This window comes from Schistocerca serialis, chromosome 5 (assembly GCF_023864345.2).
Source record: "Schistocerca serialis cubense isolate TAMUIC-IGC-003099 chromosome 5, iqSchSeri2.2, whole genome shotgun sequence".
Classification (NCBI taxonomy): domain Eukaryota; kingdom Metazoa; phylum Arthropoda; class Insecta; order Orthoptera; family Acrididae; genus Schistocerca; species Schistocerca serialis.
Genome location: NC_064642.1, coordinates 403303050 through 403323459, shown reverse-complemented (window position 1 = coordinate 403323459; position 20410 = coordinate 403303050). Strand labels below are relative to the sequence as shown.

The 20410-nt window shown below is 39.7% G+C and overlaps 1 protein-coding gene across 2 annotated transcripts in view; it reads right to left on the bottom strand.

Annotated features, from left to right (window-relative positions):
• Positions 1 to 17107: 17107 nt before the first annotated feature.
• LOC126480806 (endoplasmic reticulum metallopeptidase 1-like) overlaps positions 17108 to 20410 on the bottom strand; it is a 300067-nt gene continuing 296764 nt past the window's right edge. For both annotated transcript variants that reach the window (XM_050104129.1, XM_050104128.1), the window contains one exon: positions 17108 to 20205. In XM_050104129.1, the coding sequence (XP_049960086.1) occupies positions 20044 to 20205 (162 nt within the window). In that variant the 3' untranslated portion in view covers positions 17108 to 20043. The remainder of the gene's footprint in view (positions 20206 to 20410) is intronic.

Here is a 20410-nt window from a genome sequence, read left to right as displayed (position 1 = left end):
CTTTCGATCCCTCCAAACCGGTTGTTTTGGCTGTCAATCCATCTTCTCACAGCATTGGAGCGGTTCTCTCACACTGCATTAATTCTGTCGATTGCACGATCGCTTTTGCATCTAAGTTGCTCAATTCTGCTAGCAAAACTATTCTCAAATCGAGAAAGAAGCTTTAGCTATTGTCTATGGAGTGACAAAGTTTCACGAGTTTTTGTACGGTCGCAAATTCTATTTGGTCACTGACCATAAGCCTTTGACGTCGTCATTCCACCCATCAAAGCCAGTTCCGGCCCATACTACACAAAAGTTGCAATGGCCTCAGTCTGCTACGCAGATTCGTGATCCACTTGTTCAATGTTACTTTTCACAATGCCAAAACTTGTCTGTACACCACGGTGTTATCTTGTTACGAACTGACAATGGTCAGTCTCGTGTGGTTGTACCTCGTTCATGCAGTCGGAAATCCTCCGTTTACTGCACGCTGGTCATTGGGGTATAGTGCGGATGAAGCAATTAGCGTGTCGTCACTGCACTTGGGTCGGCATTGATAAACATATTGAGAATTTGCTTGCTAACTGTCGCTCTTGCGCGGAACATCAATCTGCTCCCCACCAGCACTTCTTTGCATGGCCGACTCCTACTGCGCCATGGGAGCGTGTTCATATTGATTTTGCGGGTCTTTTCTGGGGCACCCGCTGATTGATAGTTATTGATGCATACAGAAACTTTCCTTTTGTTGTACCTATGTCTTCTACTACATCTGCCAGTACTATTCGGGCTTTGACGTCTATTTTTTGCATTGAGGGCCTTCCTAAAGTTATTGTTTCTGACAATGGCCCCCAATTCATGTCCTCAGAGTTTGAAGCGTTCTGTGCTGCTAATGGCATTCGCCATCAGCCCCATTCCACCCCCAGTCGAGCGGTGAGGCTGAAATCTTTGTGTGTACGTTTAAGTTGCAGATGAGCAAGTTTCGCGGCACGCACTCTCACGAGTACGGGCTCTGGACTTTCCTTGCTTCATATCACTCACAGTCGCGTGGCACCCATACCGCAGTGGAATTGCTTCATAGCTGCGCCCATCGGTCGCTGCTGCAGCTATTGCACCCGCTGCTGTGTGCTCCCGCTGCTTCGCCTCATTCTGGCTTGGCGCCACATGATTTGGTGTTCAACCACGTTTTCTCTGGCAGGCAGCACTGGGAGCAGGGGCGCATTCTTCACTAGTTTGGCTGTGCCTTATTTGTCATTTCTGGTCCCTCCGGCACTGTCAAGAGACACCAGAACCAGATCCATTTGTGTTGTCCTCAGTTTTCTGCTGCTGGTTGTTTTCCGGCAGAATTGGAGGCTTTGCGACTTCTGCCGCCTCAGCCCACGACTCCACCAACGGCACCTCCGCCGCGGGCGCGCCTGCCGTCATTGTCGTCACTGCCGGTGTGGTCACCTGCAACGGACAGGCGCCTCTCACCGCCACCATGGCCCCACCTCCAGCCGGTCACCACTGTCACCGTGTCCCTCTGCTGTGCCACAACTGATGGATGCTGAGGCTGCCGTCACGCCGCCACCGGCATTGCCCATGGAGGTCGTTGCTCCGCCTCCTCATCCAAGCATACCCAGTGGCTGTGCACGGCCCCAGGCAGATTTTGCACAGGGCGTTATCCTCGCCCTCTCGCAAGCAATTCGGGGTCGTGGGTGGACAGCACGCCCCGGCAGTTCTGCTGTCTGCCCCTCAGCTGCGCCGCCCTTGGGTCCCTCTACCTGCCGTTGGAAGCCATACTCAATGACGGTGCATCATTTCAGGGGGGAGGGATGTGGTATCGATAGCAACGATGCCACGGTGTAGATGCAAGTTTTTAAGTTGGCACTATGAGACACCAATGACAGCACCCTCTAGCCGGAGCTGTGGAGCTCTATGAGTGTCGCTCCGGATTCAGCCCATTTGATCAAGAGCAGACAGCTGCGACACTTCGCTTCATCTAGAGACTTTGCACTACTTACAACGGGTCTAAGGCTTCGCACCTCAGTGCAAAGTTATGTATCCATATTCTTGCTGAAGTAAAGGTGATTTTAATTCACATTGCAGTACCGTGAGATTTTCACCTTTTCCTGCTCCTACTTGCTTTCGTCATTTGGCCAACCTTTCAGTTTTCAGGAGCAGACCCACGCGCTGCCTTCCAGGAAGGATACAAAACTGGGAAAGATTGGCAGGTGTGTTGGCAGAGGGAGGCAAACAAAGAGAGTGGGGGATGAGAATGGGGAAGAGATGACAGAACAGAGCAGGTAGAAACTGTTAGATGGAGGGTACCGCAGCTTGTGGCCAAAATAATTGCAGGAGTGGAAATGTATTGTAAGGATAACTACCATCTGTGCAGTTCAGAAAACTGGTGGTGGAGGAAAGGATCCACATTGCTTGGGTAGTGAAGCAGCCATTGAAATCAAGCCAGTTATGTGCAGCTGCATGTTGTGCCACAGTTCTGTAGTGGCCATTCATCACGGTGAACAGCTGGCTGATGGTCATAACAATATAAAAGGCTTTGCAGTGATTGCAGCATAGCTGGAATGATATGGCTGCTTTCACGGGTGGTCTGGATCCTAATGGGGTAGGACAAATCTGTGACAGGACTGGAATAGGAAGTGCTGGGTGAGTGGATTTGGCAGGTCTTGCATCTGTGTCTTCCACAGGGATATATATGATCCTTGTGGCAAAGGGTAGGGGTTGTGAGTGGCATAGGGATGGACTGGGATGTGGTGGAGGTTAGGTGGGTTAAGGAACACCACTTTAGGAGGGTTGAGGAGGACCTCAGGTAGGATGTCCCTCATTTCAGGGTATGATGATAGGTGATCAAAGGATGTGGTTCAGTTGTTCCAGTCTAGTGTGGTACTGGGTGGCAAATGGGGTACTCCTTTTTGGATATTTCTTTCAGTTATAGGACGATTGGGGGACACTCCACTAGACAGCATTTCTCTCTCCTTCCTACCCGTACACTACTATTTCTTTCCCTTCCCCGCCACCTCCAGATTGCTGCCTCCGTCCCATGTGATAGCTGTATCCTGGCCCACCGGTATCGGCAGTCATGTGTGCATGAGGTGCTTGCTTGTGTTTATGAATGGTGTATGTTCCTTTTTTGCTGATGAAGGCTGTAGCCGAAAGCTTTGTGTAAGTGTCTTAAGGGCACCACACCCTGCCTATTTAATCCATGTTAATTTAGGCGAGTATTTGACCTATTTCTGAAAAAAGGATGTTAATATTTTTACTGTATGTTACATGATGCTAATAGAGGCTGTACTAAAATCTACTTTATCCATTTTATAGTTTTTAAGAAATACTTCTTTAAATTTATTAACAAAAAATATTAAGTTTTTTCTGCAGAAAATATTTTTTGTGAACTCCCTAATGGGGGAATATTAATGAATCTAGTACCAGAGGTGGCTTTTTATGTTATGCAGAGACTCTGAAAATTTCATTCATTTATCTATGATACTTTCTGATATAATGGGGCATATGTACTGAAAATTTTAATATGCGGGAAATTGACTTAGAAAAAAAAAAAAAACTTTTGAAATTTCTTTACTTACAGTTAATTAAAACTGTCCTGCTGCATATGATGGCCCTTCTTTGGCCTCTAGCAAATCTCCCACCTTCTTTTTCACCTTCCTGAATGCTTGTCTTGCTTTCCTGGCCATATTAGATACAGACCCGTCTGCATCGGCTATCCTTATTTTATCGCCATGTTGCAACCCAGTAATCATATTTTCACCGGGATTAATTGCCAGCTTTTTCAGTACCCAACACTTTCCAATATTTCCACAACTGAATGTAATAACAACATCATGAGCTCCTAGTTTCATTGTATGCACGGCTACAAATACAGTTTTAGCAAGGCGGTTCCAAATTATGCTGTTGAAACATTCATTTGGGTTCTGTCTCTGCCCATGCAGACATTTCCTTAGAAGGTCAGGATGAGCCAAGTATCTGAAAATAGGTTTAATTGCTGTAATAACAGTAGCATGAAGAGAATGCTCATGAGAATTATATTCCCAGTTACCTGAGCCCTATTGTATTTGCCCCACGAATTTTCTCCTGATGGACACAATCCATGACATGGCTTATCATCAGTAGAGGACGTATGGAAGAATATGACCCAAACGTATCTTTTCATTGCCTCCAGATTTTCTTTATTTCTCCTAATTGCCTGTCCATAGTATACCTGCAAGTTTTGTATTTCAGTTTTAGTTAACCGACCCTGTTCGGTCAACAATTTTCCATCTTCTAATTTTTTTCCTTTCATATCAACATTTAGTTTTCTCAGCCTTGTTCCCAAACGTTTTTCAACATGCTCTACACATTCTATTTTGCTAATAATGGTATCTCCATATGGCTTAGAGTTCACCACATTGTTGTATGCCTTACTGTCACCATCACCCAAATATTTGGTGTACCGTACGCCTTGGAGCGATGAAATATTTGTTGTACTCCATGAATTTCCATACCACCACTTATTCCTCTAAAATCAGCCACACAGTTGTGTTCTTTATGTTCACTGACTTTACAACATTTGCAATATTTAGACATTATCTCCACATCTAACACTTTACCGGTGTCTATACACGTGGCAGTCACTACTCCATTCAGAGAAGTATGTCCTCTTTTCTGCCAACTTCCATCAAGTGCAACTGCAATATCGAAACATCCATCATTTTCTTCCACTGCTTCCCTAGCAGCCAGTTTCACACTTTCCTCACTGACGTCACACACAGCTTTTTCTAATATTGCAATCAGTTTTTCAAATTTATTTGGTGGTTGATGTAAGTTCATCACTGAACAAAATGTTCTCCCTGCAGCCATGCCCTTGCCAATGGATCGTAAGGCATAAACTAATCTAGTATTGATTTCATAAGGGCCACTTGCATTTGGTTTTGAAGAACTCATAAATGAAATCACAGCTGAGCATTTAGTGCAAATTAAATCCAAAGAAATTGCTAGGCCTTTTTCTCTCACTGGCACACTCACAAATTTTCACATTCTGTGACACACCACACTACCTACATTGTACAAATTTTGAAATTACATTGGATAATATTCTCAAATTTATAATAATGTTACTGCAGCCCTTGTCACTTACAGTAAATTTGTTGTAACTCTCTTGAAATGGTGAGAGCTTCTTTGATGATGCACTTGTTGAAGAATTACAATTAGAAACATCATTGCCAGGTGACATAACCTCTTCTACAGAAAGCTTTCTAAACTTGTTTCCTCTAAATTGTCATTCTTCAAAATGCCTTTACGTTTTGTTATCTTAAATAAACACAACAAAACACATGTAAACAAGCACTGCAAACGTAAGTATAACAACTACTCGCAACCACACTTGAACAAAACTAACCGTGTGTTTGAAAGCATGTTGTTTACAAACAGCAGAAACAAAAGAATACTGACCGTTGCATTCCAAGGGTAGCCAACACACTTTGGAGTAAAAAAAAACACCCAATGTGCATTGTAGGGGATATAAAGATCTAAAATATATGCAGAAAAGTGGGTAACAAAAGTGGGCGTGGCACATAAACACGTGGTAAGAAAATGCTCTTTAAATGCACAAAAAAAAAAAAAAAAAAAAAAAAAAAAAAAAAAAAAAAAAAAAATTTCAGCAAAATCCTTTTCAAAGTACTTAAACAAAACCTTAATCTATCGAAATATGATGAAAACCAAAAATCTTTTTTTTTTTTTCCTCCGACCTGAACCACCGTGTGGTCCCTTTAACTGTGCCAGTATATCGAGACAATGCAATCAAAAAAGAATTACATGCAAGAAGTTTGAACGGCTTCCAAATGTCGTATCATTGTCTTTAATGGAGGAAGCAACTGACTTCACAAGTGTTCTTCATCAGATAGTGAGAGAGGAAGTTCAGAAGGCCCTTGGATTGCACAGCGAGCAAAAAAGTGAGACGCTTCAAGAGGTTTTAAGGGAGAAAGTGGAACAGACATTGAACCCAATCTCTCATCCTTCATTTTCCTTTAAAACAGTGAAAAAGTTGAGACCCAGGCAGAGTTACGTTCCTACAATGCCACATGAGGAACCTGTTTGGGCACCAAGGAAGACTGACGTCTGGAGGACCCAGTATAGCCAACCAGTATGTTTCCACTGTGGATGACCGGGACATGTGGTGTGCTATTGTCAAGAAAGGCGGCGGATATTTGATGATGCCCGTGCCAGAAGACAGCAGACCGATCTTAGCCGACACCAATTCTGGGACAACGAAGATGAACAGGAAGCTGTGGGTGCAGGACCACATAGGTCACCATCGCCGCAAGCTCGCCACTGGAGAGGACACTCCCCGACTTCCAGTCGATCACCTAGCTGCTGCAACCTGGAAAACTGAAGGGTGCGACTTTCCTTGAGGCCACAGAAGAGAAAAATCCTCCTCCGTCGATCACTAGAAAAATGATAGGAAACTATATCGATACCCTCATGAACGACCAACCAGCCCAAGCTCTTGCGGACTCTGGAGCATCATATTCAGTTATTTTGGAGAAATACCATTGCCAGTTGCAGAAAACTGTATTCATCAACAACAAAACATCTCTGCTGAAGGTGGCTAATGGGAAATATGTAAAACCTACAGGAAGATGTGTCATTCGTGTGAGTATAAGTGGCCATACACAGCCCTTAGAATTCATTGTCTTACATGAGTGTAGTCATGTCATTCTCGGATGGGACATTTTGAAAGCTTCTCAGGCAATTATAGATTGTGGTCGCTCAAAGATTGTGCTAGACGAGAGACTATGTGTGCTGGATGAAGTGATCATTCCTCCAGTCAGCACTAGAAAGGTAACTGTCACATGTTGTGCCATGCATCAGCTCATGGATCTTTTAGTGGAATGTAAGAGAAGCATACCACTGAAGACTAACTTGGTCATACCAGCCTCTGTTGTCTCGTTTAAGAACAGATTTGGTGAATTGTGAATAGTTAACTGTCACTGAGAACTGCAGACCCTTCCAAGATGCATGTGCATAGCAAAAGCTGAGCCGTTAATTGAAGAATAGCTGAGCACCATAGAAACCTCTCATGCCGAGTCTGTGAGCGACATCAGCGCTATCACTACGAGACAAGATCTTCTAGCTCGACTATCACCAGATCTCACTAAGGAACAACATAAGAAGCTACTTGCCATTCTTCAAGAGTTCTCTGAATGCTTCAATCCGCAGGTGAAGAGCAAATTAGACAAATCAATGGTGAAGCATCGGTTCAGCACTGTAGAGTATCAACCAATAAACCAGAGAGCATACCGTGTGTCAGTAATGGAACATGGAATAATTCATGAGGTAGAGAAAATGATGAAGAATGACATCATTTCGCCTTCCCAGAGCCCACAGTCATCACCAGTGGTCCTCATCAGGAAGAAGGATGGCAGTTGGCGCTTTGGTGTCGATTACAGAAAGCTTAATATGATAACTAAAAAGGACGTTTACCCTCTTCCACGAATTGACCATACACTAGATTGTCTGAAGGGGGCTAAGATTTTCTTAACCATGGACATGTACTTGGGATACTGGCAAATTTAAGTAGATGAGGTTCACCATGAGAAAACTGAATTCATCACCCCTGAGGATCTGTTTGAGTTTAAGGTAATGCCGTTTGGTTTGTGTAATGCACCAGCAACTTTTGAACAGATGATGGATAATCTTCTAAGGCACCTGAAGTGGACAATGTGTCTTTGTTATTTAGATGACATTATAATGCTCTCAGAGACATTTGAGGAACATATAAAGAGACTGAGAACCATTCTTAAGTGTCTCCAACAAAGCGGACTGAAACTTAATCCAAGAAAGTGTCTCTTTGGAGCAAAAGAAATCAAAATACTTGGACACCTTGTGTCAAACAAAGGTGTGCGGCCAGACCCAGAAAAGGTGAGATCTATAACAGAATTTCCTATTCCTAAAAGTATTAGAAATGTGAGAAGCTTCCTCAGATTATATTCTTATTACCATCATTTAATCAAAGACTTTTGTATCAAAGCCAGCCACTCCAAGAGTTGTTAAAAGCTGATGATAAATTCATCTGGGGTGGTGCTCAACAAGATCCTTTTGATGTGCTGTGAAAAGCTCCGACGACTGACCCTGTACTGGGTTTGTACGATGAGAGAGCACCTACAGAACTACACACAGATGCCAGCGGGTTTTGGGATCGGTGCTGTTCTGGTGCAAATTTCAGATGGAAAAGAGAAGGTTATAGCCTATGCTTCTAGGACACTTACAAAAGACAAGAGAAACTACTCAACTGCAGAAAGAGAATGTCTTGCTGTGATCTGGGCCATGTGCAAGTTTCGACAATATCTCTATGGAAGGCCATCCAAGTTGTTACAGACCATCATTCACTTTGAGGGTTGACAGGTCTTAAGGATCCAACAGGATGACTCACCAGGTGGGCACTACGTCTTCAAGAGTATGACATTACCATAGTGTACAAAAGTGGAAGAAAACACCAAGGTGCCGTCTGTCTCTTAAGAAACCCTGTGCAAGGCCGTCAAGACTTTGATGAAGATAGTGACTGTCTTGCTGCACTCCAGTATCTCTCTGCTGAGCAGGAGGAGGACGCCAAGATATCTCAAATTATGCTTGCCTTAAATCAATCAGAGGATGTGAAAGGACAATTTAAGGTAGTTAATGGATTACTTTGCAAGAAAAACTTTGATCTTTTTCGAAACAGGTGGCTACCAGCAATTCCTAAACACATGCGCTTAGATATTCTACAGAAATTCCATGACACACCTGAGGCCGGACATTTAGGATTTATTAAGACATATGATAGAATCCGCAAGAGATTTTTCTGGCCAGGTTTATTTAGAAGTGTCCGTCACTATGTGTCAAACTGTCGAGAGTGCCAGAGGAGAAAGGCAGTTCCTCAGAAACTACCTGGCTGACTCATACCAATTCCACCAGCTGAAACGCCTTTGCAGCATGTTGGGATTGACCACCTCGCACAATTTCCAATGTCTGCTAGTGGCAATAGATGGATTGTTGTTTGCACTGATTATCTGATATGCTATGCCATTATAAAAACCGTGAAAACAGCTGAAGCATCTGAGGTAGCCAAATTCATCGTGGAAGACATTGTATTAAAAACATGGTGCCCCAAGGTCGCTAATTACGGAATGACAAAAAGTTTTCAATCGCATCTTGTAACAGATAGAAACTGTTGGTGCAACATTACTTATCTCATGACAACTGCCTACCATCCACAAACTAACAGGCTTACTGAATGCCTTAGTAAGACCTTGGCCAACATGCTATCAATGTTCGTCAATGTTGTGCAGAGCAACTGGGACGAGTTGCTACCTTTCGTGATGTTTCCCTACAACACTGCCAAACAAGACACCACAGGATTTACGCCATTATCCTGGCACATGGGTGTGAGGTGAATACGACTATGAACACTGTGTTTCCGTTACATCCTGATGACGCAGACGACAACTACATCGGCCAGGTGTTAACCAGAGCTGAGGATGCTCGGCAGTTAGCTCGACTCTGCATGCTGCAGGCTCAAGAAAACCATTGCCGAAGGTATGACGTGAGCCACCAGCTTGTCTACCAGCCTGGTGACATTGTCTGGATCTTCACTCCTGTTTGGAAGGTTGGTCTCTCTGAGAAGCTCCTCAGGCGCTTCTTTGGACCTTATAAGGTTGTAAGACAGTTGTCTGATGTTACTTATGAAGTTGAAGATTTTGTCCCCGACACAAGACGACGAAAGATCAGAGATACGGTCCATGTCCTTCGAATGAAGCCCTATAAGGATCCTGCAGCCCTGGGAAATTCGAAGCTCAAGCAACAGGCAACAAGCAGAAAGGTGACGAAGAGCGTAGCGGCAAAAGAAGTTCTAAGAGATCACCGCCAGGGTGAGAATCAGTCATCAGGAGGCGGAATATGCAGGACCAATGAAAAAACTCACCTGGACTGTACGATTTTAATTCCTATATTCAGTTCAAGTACATTCTAGAAGTATCCACAAATGGCAAGAATCATTGTACTGGAGAGAGAGAGAGAGAGAGAGAGAGAGAGAGAGAGAGAGAGAGAGAGAGAGAGTGTGTGTGTGTGTGTGTGTGTGTGTGTGTGTGTGTGTGTATATATATATATATATATATATATATGTGTGTGTGTGTTTTGGCCAGAGGCAGTTCACTCCACATTCTTGTATGTGCAAGTGCTGAATAAACCTTCGTTAAGTGAAGTTAGTGTTCATTATTCATCTAATTACACCTTCTTCTACGTGACAATATAATAGACTGGAAGTATCATGCTATGCATTACATGGGCAACTTTTGCACAAAAATTAAGACCTTATTGCATAGCCTTTCTGGCAAGGGCAGTAAATTGTATCAGATGATTTGGATTAAACTGCATTTCTATATTACTTCAGAAAAACCATTTAGAAAAACTGACAAGAAAGCAATCTTAAGTTAAAGTGCAGTTTTCACTGACGCCATATACCCCTGTTGTGCATTTTCATGTTTATGGAACAACCATATACCCTTGTCTCAACATCTAAAAATGAATTAGAGTGTCTCTTAGAGATTTTTAGCATGGCTCCCAAACCTCTACACTAAATGGGCTTAACAGTAATTTCCTGTACTTTTAATTTAATCAGATAGAAGCTGGAACAATATACCTTGGAAAGAATGTTTTTCCTTGCTGTAGGAAGTTAATGTTCTGCCATTGACAATCCTTGTGAGACAAGCCATAATCCTCCTCCTTCCTTTCAAATAATTTCCAAGCTTTAGAACTCATACCTATAACATGTCCTCTGCTGAAAAACTAACCATGCACAACTAATTCAGCCTCAACAGAAGTAGGTGTAATTCACTAAATTTGTAGCATGCAACCAATGTCCATCCTACACACAAGGTGCTATCACCATAAATTTATGTAGAACATACATTACAAGAAACTAAAAGATAGCTTAAACTCTGTTTACCAGCATGTCAACTTTAAAGCCAAGAACTTCATGTGTACAGGGTAGTTTTAATTAAACTTTTGCTGGATGGAAGACTATTTAGTACATTTGTACCACTCTTCATAGGAATGTTTAGACCGTACACTGCAGGATTTGTGTTGTTAACAGTGCAAGTGTCAGGACTTGCTGTTAGGCATCAGCACTGCTATGGGAATGTAGGGTTGAAAAACAAGCATAAATATGCATTACAGTTGCAGACTGTCAATGTAGGTCTGGGCAATGTGAGCAGGGTAAAGCTATGTTACCAAAACAGCAGCAATAGTGCAGCTGCTCTTCTCAGGTATTGGCGAATTAAACGAGTGAGCAGTCCTCTGTTCACACCAGAGTTTAAGAACATGATTCCAAAGTTCGAGCTGACTGGTGATTTTTGGAATAGCTCCTGGGAGGGGTGGCCAATTGCACCACCAATTGTTGGCAAACTTACTGTTACCAGACTGAGAATGCTGGACGCAATGTGCGATCACCTAGCAGTGCACAAGCTGTGTCATGACAGCTAAACATTCCATGGTCAACAGTTCAAAAAGTGCTGTGCACAATTGTGAAATAGTATCTCTAGTGCAGGTCCAGGCTGTCATGGATGCAAATGGTCATCACACTGAGCGATGTTTGTAATCTGGAATGTAAACATAGTACACAATTTACTAATGCATGTGGAAATAAAAACATGTTGTTTCACTTGTTTATTTATTGTTTCTCTTCTGCGGGTCCTTAGGAACATTTCCACAAAGTTTCATTGTCCTATGGCCAGTTTTTTTCCTAGGAGGGCCTCTCAGGTAGTGACAGTTAAATTATAATCACTCTGTGTATGCATAGTTCTATCATCAATAAGACCTTGACTTGCAGTAATGTCTTTTGTTATCTATTCTTTGTCACTTATGTGTTTTTCTTCTTTGTCTTGTTTCCACCATTGTAAATTGTGCTTCTGTTTTCCATCATCCACATTAACTTAATTGCTGGCTGTCAGTTTTGTCTTTTCTTATCTTCCTTCATTGCCATTACTCCATCAAAAAATATTTGTTTCAACACTCGCAGTTTGTGAGTGTGCACAAAATTCTTGCTTCACAGGCTTCATCATTACCATGGACAAAACAGATTGTGAATGAATTTTTACTGCCAAATGAGAAATAGTTACAGAAATGCATGTAATTTCCTAAATGCCTTTGATGCAATGAATTCAGATAAATTACAAATTAGGTATGCCATGGCATATGTAATGGAATGTTTATGGTCTATTCAACATTACTGGTGACAAGTGACGAACATATCGTGATCATATCTGAAAGGACCATTGTAATGTGTTATCTGCAAAGTAATCAAAAAAACTTTTTGTTCCAAACTGCTGTAGACACATGGAAATGTCTGCTTGTGAGAACTATCATTTTTATTACATGCAGTAGTTCAGAAGTATGGCACTTTATTAATGTCAAGACAAATGTTTTGTCAAGAAATAATGCTGTGTGCTTTACTACTCTGTGGCATGAATTCCATCAACAACTGACAGCCTTTCATACCATTTTAAAGATGTATTTGTACAGCTCAGATGTAAAATATTGCTTGCACAGTGTGTCGAGTACTGTAAAATCTCCTCAGAGTTAAAGATTTATTTCTGGAAGAACACAGTATCAAGTACAGTTTTATAGTAAATAAATCACAGTATATTAATGTTTTCAATAAGGTTCTAAGTAGTGACAATTCAAAATCTCTACATGTAAATTAGTAGAAAGAGTATCAGTCTGAAAGATGATATAGTCTATGTGAATTTCCAACTTTTCAGTTTTGTTTCCTTTCATTCATTTATACATCATGTCCTACAAATAGTAATATAACAAATTTTGGGGATGCAAAACAAATTGATGTAAACAGAGATTCTGCTTACATAAACTAAATTTTGACAATTCAATTAATAAACGTTAATGTTAATTTAAAACTTACTTCTACAACTGAAGTAGCACTTCATTCAGCACATTTGCAATCCATTTAACTTTTTGTTTAGCTAGTGGTTTCAGTGAAGCTTTATTTTGGACTATCTTGCCTTTGTTAAATATTCTAACAATCAAATTCTTGGCTGTGCAATAGTACATGAGAAAAAATGTATTCTTAAGATGTTCTATTTGAAAGAGCATTTATAAATCTGAGATACACACACACACTCTCTATACGAACGTGAGCCAGTAGCTGAATATGTGAAAAATATTCCTACTGTTTTATTAAAAACCTATTGAGAATGAATAATTATGATTAATACGTGATACTTAAGAAGCAGTATGTTTACCATGTGTAAAACTGCCAAGTAAGAAAATTTTGAAACAGACAGTTTCTCTTTTCCCTTCCCCTTTTGCAAGATCTACTGCTAGTGTTCTAGCAGCCTAACCATATTTATATGGTAAAAAGGACCTCGCACTTTACAATGAGGAGAGACCTGTGCGTTGTGCTGACATCCAATGTCAATCTGTTTCGGCTTATTGCTGCATTGGTACTGAATTCAGACAAGAACAGGTCAGATGTTGTGACCTAGTTCACTGGAAAATTACATGATGGGGCAGAGGGCGGGGTGCGACAGTGGCATGCATTTGAAAAAGATTTGTAACTGAGTCCATAGACAAGTCCCATTGAAGAAGATTAAAAACATCAGGTTTTGTATGGCCAGTTACTTGATTCTTAGATAGACGGCCTTTGTAGTCTGGTCCCTTCAACCCCCACAAACCAACCAACTTTATTCTTAGGATAAAATACCTAATGTGTATGCTGCATCATATTCAGTGGACATTGTAACATTTTACAGAACAAACAGTCTGATGTTCATGCATCCCTACATCACATTGTCCAGTACCATTATCAGTTAAATCTCTGTGCAAATTATTATTGCTCTGGTGCTACCATTTTGAGTGAACACAATATCTCAAATGTAGGCTTTCCTTATCACCTGGACATGACATTTTGTCTGTACTGTCAAAAGACATACTGGTCTTGTCATCTGGTATGACCAAGGTTCTATGTCTGAATGCTGGTAAATGTCAGAATTATCAAACACCATATTGTGAGAACTTATAAAAACACTAAACCATTCAAAATACTAAACCATTCAAAATACATTTGGGGAAAATGAAAACTATAAAATGTGTGCAGTGTCATGACAACACATGCTCAACAACAGTGGACACACTATACTTTCAAGTTATTTTCTCTATAGCCAAATAATTCTCAGTCCAATGAAATAAATACTGAAGAGAAAGAGTTGCATGTGACATTAAGTTATTTAACAGCTGAAGAGGAGTTGTGTCAGTACCAATGAATCTTCGATGTTATACAGCAATTTTAGCATACAGATACAGGCCTCTGTAAGAGTGATATACACCTTATGACTACTTTGTCAATGCACTACACAAGCTACTCAATACAGCTTCTAGGTGGCAACTATCACATTGTCTTCATTTTGACACTTGTTATAGTAAAACTTGCTCAAACTGGCATGTCTATAATTTGGAAATCTGCCCAAACTGTACAATTATTTCAATCCTGATGCATTCAGTGCACTGTTATAAGCTGACTTTTTGTATAAAGCGGAACGTGCCTAACGCGGAAATGGAAAGCAAATCTTAGAACATACATAATAATTCATTGTATAATAAGGAAAAGAGCCTATACCGTACTACCATATTACGGTTCATTAGAGATTCACGACTCTACAAGGATGTTACTGGTACGTAGTGGTAAGTTCCTATGGGACCAAACTGCTGAGGTCCCCGAGCTTACACCACCTCTGTTAAGCGGTGCAAACCCAACAAAAGAGGTCCAGTGCAGCATGACACTGCTGTTGTGGACCCAAAACCGCGCCGCTCTGTGCAACAACAAATTAGTTATTTTAAGTGTCAGGACAGTAAATCAAAGGAAATCTTTCATTCATCGGCACTCTGTCGGCTTTCTCGTTTTCCTCATTATTGACGCCCACCGGCACATACAGGAACACTGTTGTGCATTTACCAACATCCTGCTGCAATGTGTGCAGTGAAAGAGGTGGGTATTGTTCCGTTAAACAATAGTTTTACCTGTCAGGATCATTATTTTCTGCCAATTTCAGTTGCCTTAGTAGCGTTTTAAAGAGCTACAGTAACATGTCGAAAAAATGGTCATTAACACTTAACAAAAAGATTAATGTAATCGATGTGAGTGAGAAAGACAAACTCTGAGCGCGAAATTATGTTGCGTTTCAAATGCAGTAAAACACAAATTTATGAGGCTTTAAGAAACAAGGATAAGATTCAGGATGAATGGCTGAAAGGGAATGGGCAGATGAACACAAAGGCAAAGATCGGAAATGAAGAAATTAATGAAATAGTGTGGGAATGGTTCATAAGTGCGCAGGCAAAAAACTTCCTTTATCTGGACCCTTGTTGCAGAGCGAGTTCTGGAAGTCGCTAAAGAGCTTGGAATTGTGGAGTTTAAGGCATCCACAGAACGTCTGCACAGTTTCAAAGCTAGGCACAACATTGTGTGGAATGAAGTGTGTGGGGAAGCTAAGGAGTGCAGGAACAGAATGGAAGACAATACCGTCCAACTTAACTGTGAATTATGACCTGAAAAATGTGTTCAATGCCAATGAAGTGGGACTGTGTTATCACAGGCTGCCTTCAAAATAACTACCAGTTCAAGGTGAAATGTGCACCAGCAGGAAAATGTCCAAGGAAATACTCGCTGTACTTCTGTGTGGGAACATGTTGGGTGAAATGGAGAAGCCACTGTCAATTGGAAAGATGGCAAAACCGCATTGTTTCGAAAACAGACGTCAGTAAGCTTCCACTCACAAGGTGAAACAATACAAAGGTGTGGATGGTGAGTAGTCTTATGAAATAATGACTGGGCTCTTTCAATGCCAAAATGAAAAAAGGAAATCACTAATTTCTCCTTTTCCTAGGCAATGCAAACTGCCACCTGAAAGTAACATTATCAAACTTAAAATTGGCTTGGTTCCCTCCAGGTTCAACTATCCTCACACAACCCATGGATCAGGGTGTTATTTACACATTCAAGTGTCATTAGATGTGATTACTGATGCATTTTCTTATTCTTAGTGTTGAAGAAGCCGAAAGTGTGTGTGTTCTTGCATGGTCAGTTTCTGTCCTGGATGCAGTAAATTGGATTGGCTTAGCAGTGCTTGAACAAAGTGGGGTTTGGGGGTCAAGAACAAGATGCTTCTGTGGCCATTGAAGTTCAAGAAAATGCATCAGCAATTCCTGAATTAATGAAAATGCGAAACATTTCACATAGTGCAAATGGTTACATTCAAAGTGATGACTTTCTGTCAACTCACTCCACTTTCACATCAGAGAAATCTGCTACACACAGGATGATGATGAAGCCACTGCATGCATAAACGATGCTACACATTTTGCAGCACACACAAATTCTCCCAAGTTGTTGGAACTACTGTATGGTGCAAAAAATTGCCTAGAGGGGAAAAAAAAAAACAGTTTTGGACAGGAAATTAAAATGAGTTTTCCTCTTTGATATGTGGTGAAAAATGTGAAATGTAAAGCAAATAAACATGAGAGTAATATGTATGTACATACCATAATAAACAAATTTAAAGTTCTGGTAAAAATTTAGAAATGCCGTGTTATTTATCAATTAGTATAATAGTCCAGTGTTCTATTGTCCAATATACAGTAAATGAACATCTACTGTGATGGATTGAAGGTATGTAAATACAGTATATGCATAATTAGAAGTTTCTATTGTAGTTTTGTGCACGATACCTGACAAATTTTACATAGCCCAAGTGAGTTTTGTGTAATTCGGAAACTTGTCCAATTTGGAAAATTATTTCAATTCCAGACAATTCCATTTTGAGCAAGTTTTACTGTATATGAAATACAAACATGCTAGTGATTGCTGAAAAATAATCAAATTGTGCACACACAATGTAAATCTGTAGTTTAAAGGCAGAGGATACTTGCAGAAGTATCATCTTAGTTTCATAAACATCTTTGACACACAACTTCTCCAGTCCACATAACCTAATACAGAGAATATGCTAGACTTGGGGTGAACAAACAGCTCAATGCAGGCGTGTCAGATTTAGTAAGGGAAGAAACAAAATATTTGTTTATAAAACAGGTAAACCCATAACAGTATTTTATTGAGTATTCTACATGCAAAATTAACTTACATTGAAATAAAGATAGTAACCATGAGCATGAAACAAGTACACTTTCATATCAGCTGCCATATTGTTTTAAATAGTGTACCAGCTGAGTGAATCTAGGTAAAGTGTATGACTAATTTGATTTTAGGCATTATGAAAGAAATAATATTTCAGGACATGTGTTACCAACAAATGAAAACACAAACTGAATGTATATTGAAATCAAGAAGTCTTTAGCTGATAACTGTACTACCTGCAAAACTGCATGTGGCATAGTTATACATTGAATGTTCTATTTTTATGAGCATGTGGTAGGATGTTTCAGCACCTGCTTCAACCATTATTATATTTTGTCAAACCTTGATTTTGAAACCTGAAGTGGAATAATTTATCATTTTGTACACAATGGTAAAAATATACATTACAGGGTGATAACTGACATGGATGTGGCAGTTCTCATGATTATTAACCACAATAACAGTGTTGAAATTTTATGTTTGAACCAGTATGTTGCCAATTTGAAAAATATGGAAAGATTACTTCAGTGCTGCTAAAATAATAATTGGTATACTGCCTGATGGTTTCCATTTCAGATTTTTTGGACAATGTTGTACAATTTTTTTTAAATGTTTCACCACAGTGAGTGGCTGCAAAATGTCAGAAAAATCTATGACAAAACATTAGATGAAGAATGCAAGAAGGAAGTCAACAGGCAATATGTCAACAAGTGGCTAGGAAGGCCGCAACGATTTTGTACAGTAATAATCATTTAAGATTGTTGTTACATGAATACCGAGTGCACACACATGTAGATGCTCATACTGATTAAAAATTCTGAGTTTACAGCATACTACTGAGCAGAAGCATTTCCACATACAGTCACAAATTCTCAGCGCCTTAAAGAGGTGTCAGTTTACTATTTCGTATCACTGAATCAGGCATGCTGCTCAAATGCTGTTTATAGGCACATAAACAAAATATGATCACTGAGAACACCCTACTGACAATTTCTAAATCATATAACTGATTACACAAGTTTCCTGAAAATTAGCATCACAATTCCACTCGAACACACATTAATTGAGTGATATATGCATCCCCCCCCCCTCCCCAATTTGTGAACTGCACATATTCATTAAGTCTAAATCTGACTACGATGAGATATTATATACTTTCAGTAAAAAACAGTGGCGCAAAAAGAGACAACTGAAATCAGTATAACCTAGTGGGTAGTGTCAATAGCTTATTGGAGACTACTAAAGTAGAAAGACTGGCAGAAGAGGGATGAAGAAGGGAAGGAAAGACAGTGATTAAAAATGCTGGTTATGTAGTGTGATGGTATGAGACTTGTGTGTGTAAATACAAAACAACAATAAAACAGCACATACTGCAAGAAACTGTCAACCTCAATTTTTTATCATCCTCTTAAGAACAAAGTTTCAAACCATGGAATAAATGTAATTAGCTGTGAATACAAACATTTGTGTAGACCACTCTGTTGTAATAACAAACACAACAGATCACAAAAACAGGACTAGACTCACATTCAACTTCCTTGAACATACTAACAAAACATACGAATTTCTAACATTCGTATCTTTGAATCTTATTTCGATAAGCATGCACACTTTTATCACAATTAAAAGCAGTTAAAAAAACAACAACAACAATAATTTGACTTGCACGGGCAGATCACTTCCATTTTCATCATAAATATTCTCATCCACACACAACTATTGTATGCAACATGTATACTTAAGTACTGGTTAATACTTTGAACATTTTTATCACTGTCACGTAAAACTTGATTTTTAAGGATCTGTATCAAAAAGATAATACAGACACTGTTCCCGGGATGAAAGCTGTCTACATTTCTTCTCTACTACAACACATTTTAACAGCTTGTCTATGAATAGTAAACTTATGATCGCTTAGACAATAGGTTTTTCAAACAACAAAATTAGCAACTGCTGCGAAGCAAACAAATAATGTCCCTTCTTAAATGTCCAATACGGAAACATCTATAAAAAACTATACTCTCTCAACAATGTTAACAAATTTAGCATTTAAAAAAACATTTTGTAGATATGTTAATGATTGTAGTGGTAGATATTATCTGCCCATTTCTTTTACACTTTTTTCTACACAGCCTTAATAGCTAATATTCAATCTCAACAACGCTTTATATGATAACACAGCACACTTAAAAAAATACTGCTCAAAAATTGTTTCCTATCCAACTTGAAAGGGCTTACAAAAATTTTAAATACAAGTTACAAATTATAGGTAAACAATATTCAATACTTGCACATGAGTTCCGTATGTGTTTCTTCTATGTATTGCCATATCACACATCTGTGTCTTTTCACATAATGTTAGTTACAAATAGCTTATGATGCCCGACTAAAAGGTAGGATTGATACCAAACAGTAGTTGTATAATATTTATTACATTCTGCTGATATTACCAGTACTTAATAACTGTAAAAAAGCTTTTCAAATAAACATATAACTCTTAGTGTTAATTAAGGCTGAAGTGGACCATGTGTTTATGGACAGTACAGGAATCAAAATTCATATATAGACACAAAATATTCCAAAGATTACTACTGATTCCTGAGAGATCAATGTAATATAAAAGGAATAAAAAAATTAAGTAAATACTGTTCTTAACAATACATTCTGTAAACTAATGGTGTCACTCAAAAATGAATATTTAACAGGGGAAAAAAATATTTCTACTAAAATAGTGCCAGCAATAACAGCAGAGGCCCTTCCAGTTTTAAAAAAGTATTACAAAACTGTACATTTACCACGTGTCTCCTACAGGAGACAAAATAAAATCCATGAACCAAGTCCTGTGCAACTTGATTCATTCATTATGTCTATACTGTGTTTAACAGTTCAGAACTTCAAAATTTCCATGAGGAGTATGTTGCAACCCAGGCTGATACAGTTGTCCATGATGGGAAGTACTGTAACAGCTGGTCAAGTCCTGGTGAAGTCTTGTGCAGTCCATGTAGAAAATGACTTGTCACTGCTATGTCCAGTGTTTCGTTAATTCTTCCTTCACCCTAAACAAAAATAAAATCCATGACTGCAAAAAACTGAGCGAGTTTGTTTTGCAGGGACACAAACTCCATTAAATTGTAGTCAGCTGAATCCTGCAGAATATTATAGCCTCACATACTATACTAATGTAAAATACAGTAGTGGCCCCCAGTATTTCTACTGAAACTCTTACAAATATACTGAAAATACATGCAAGAAAGAAAGAAA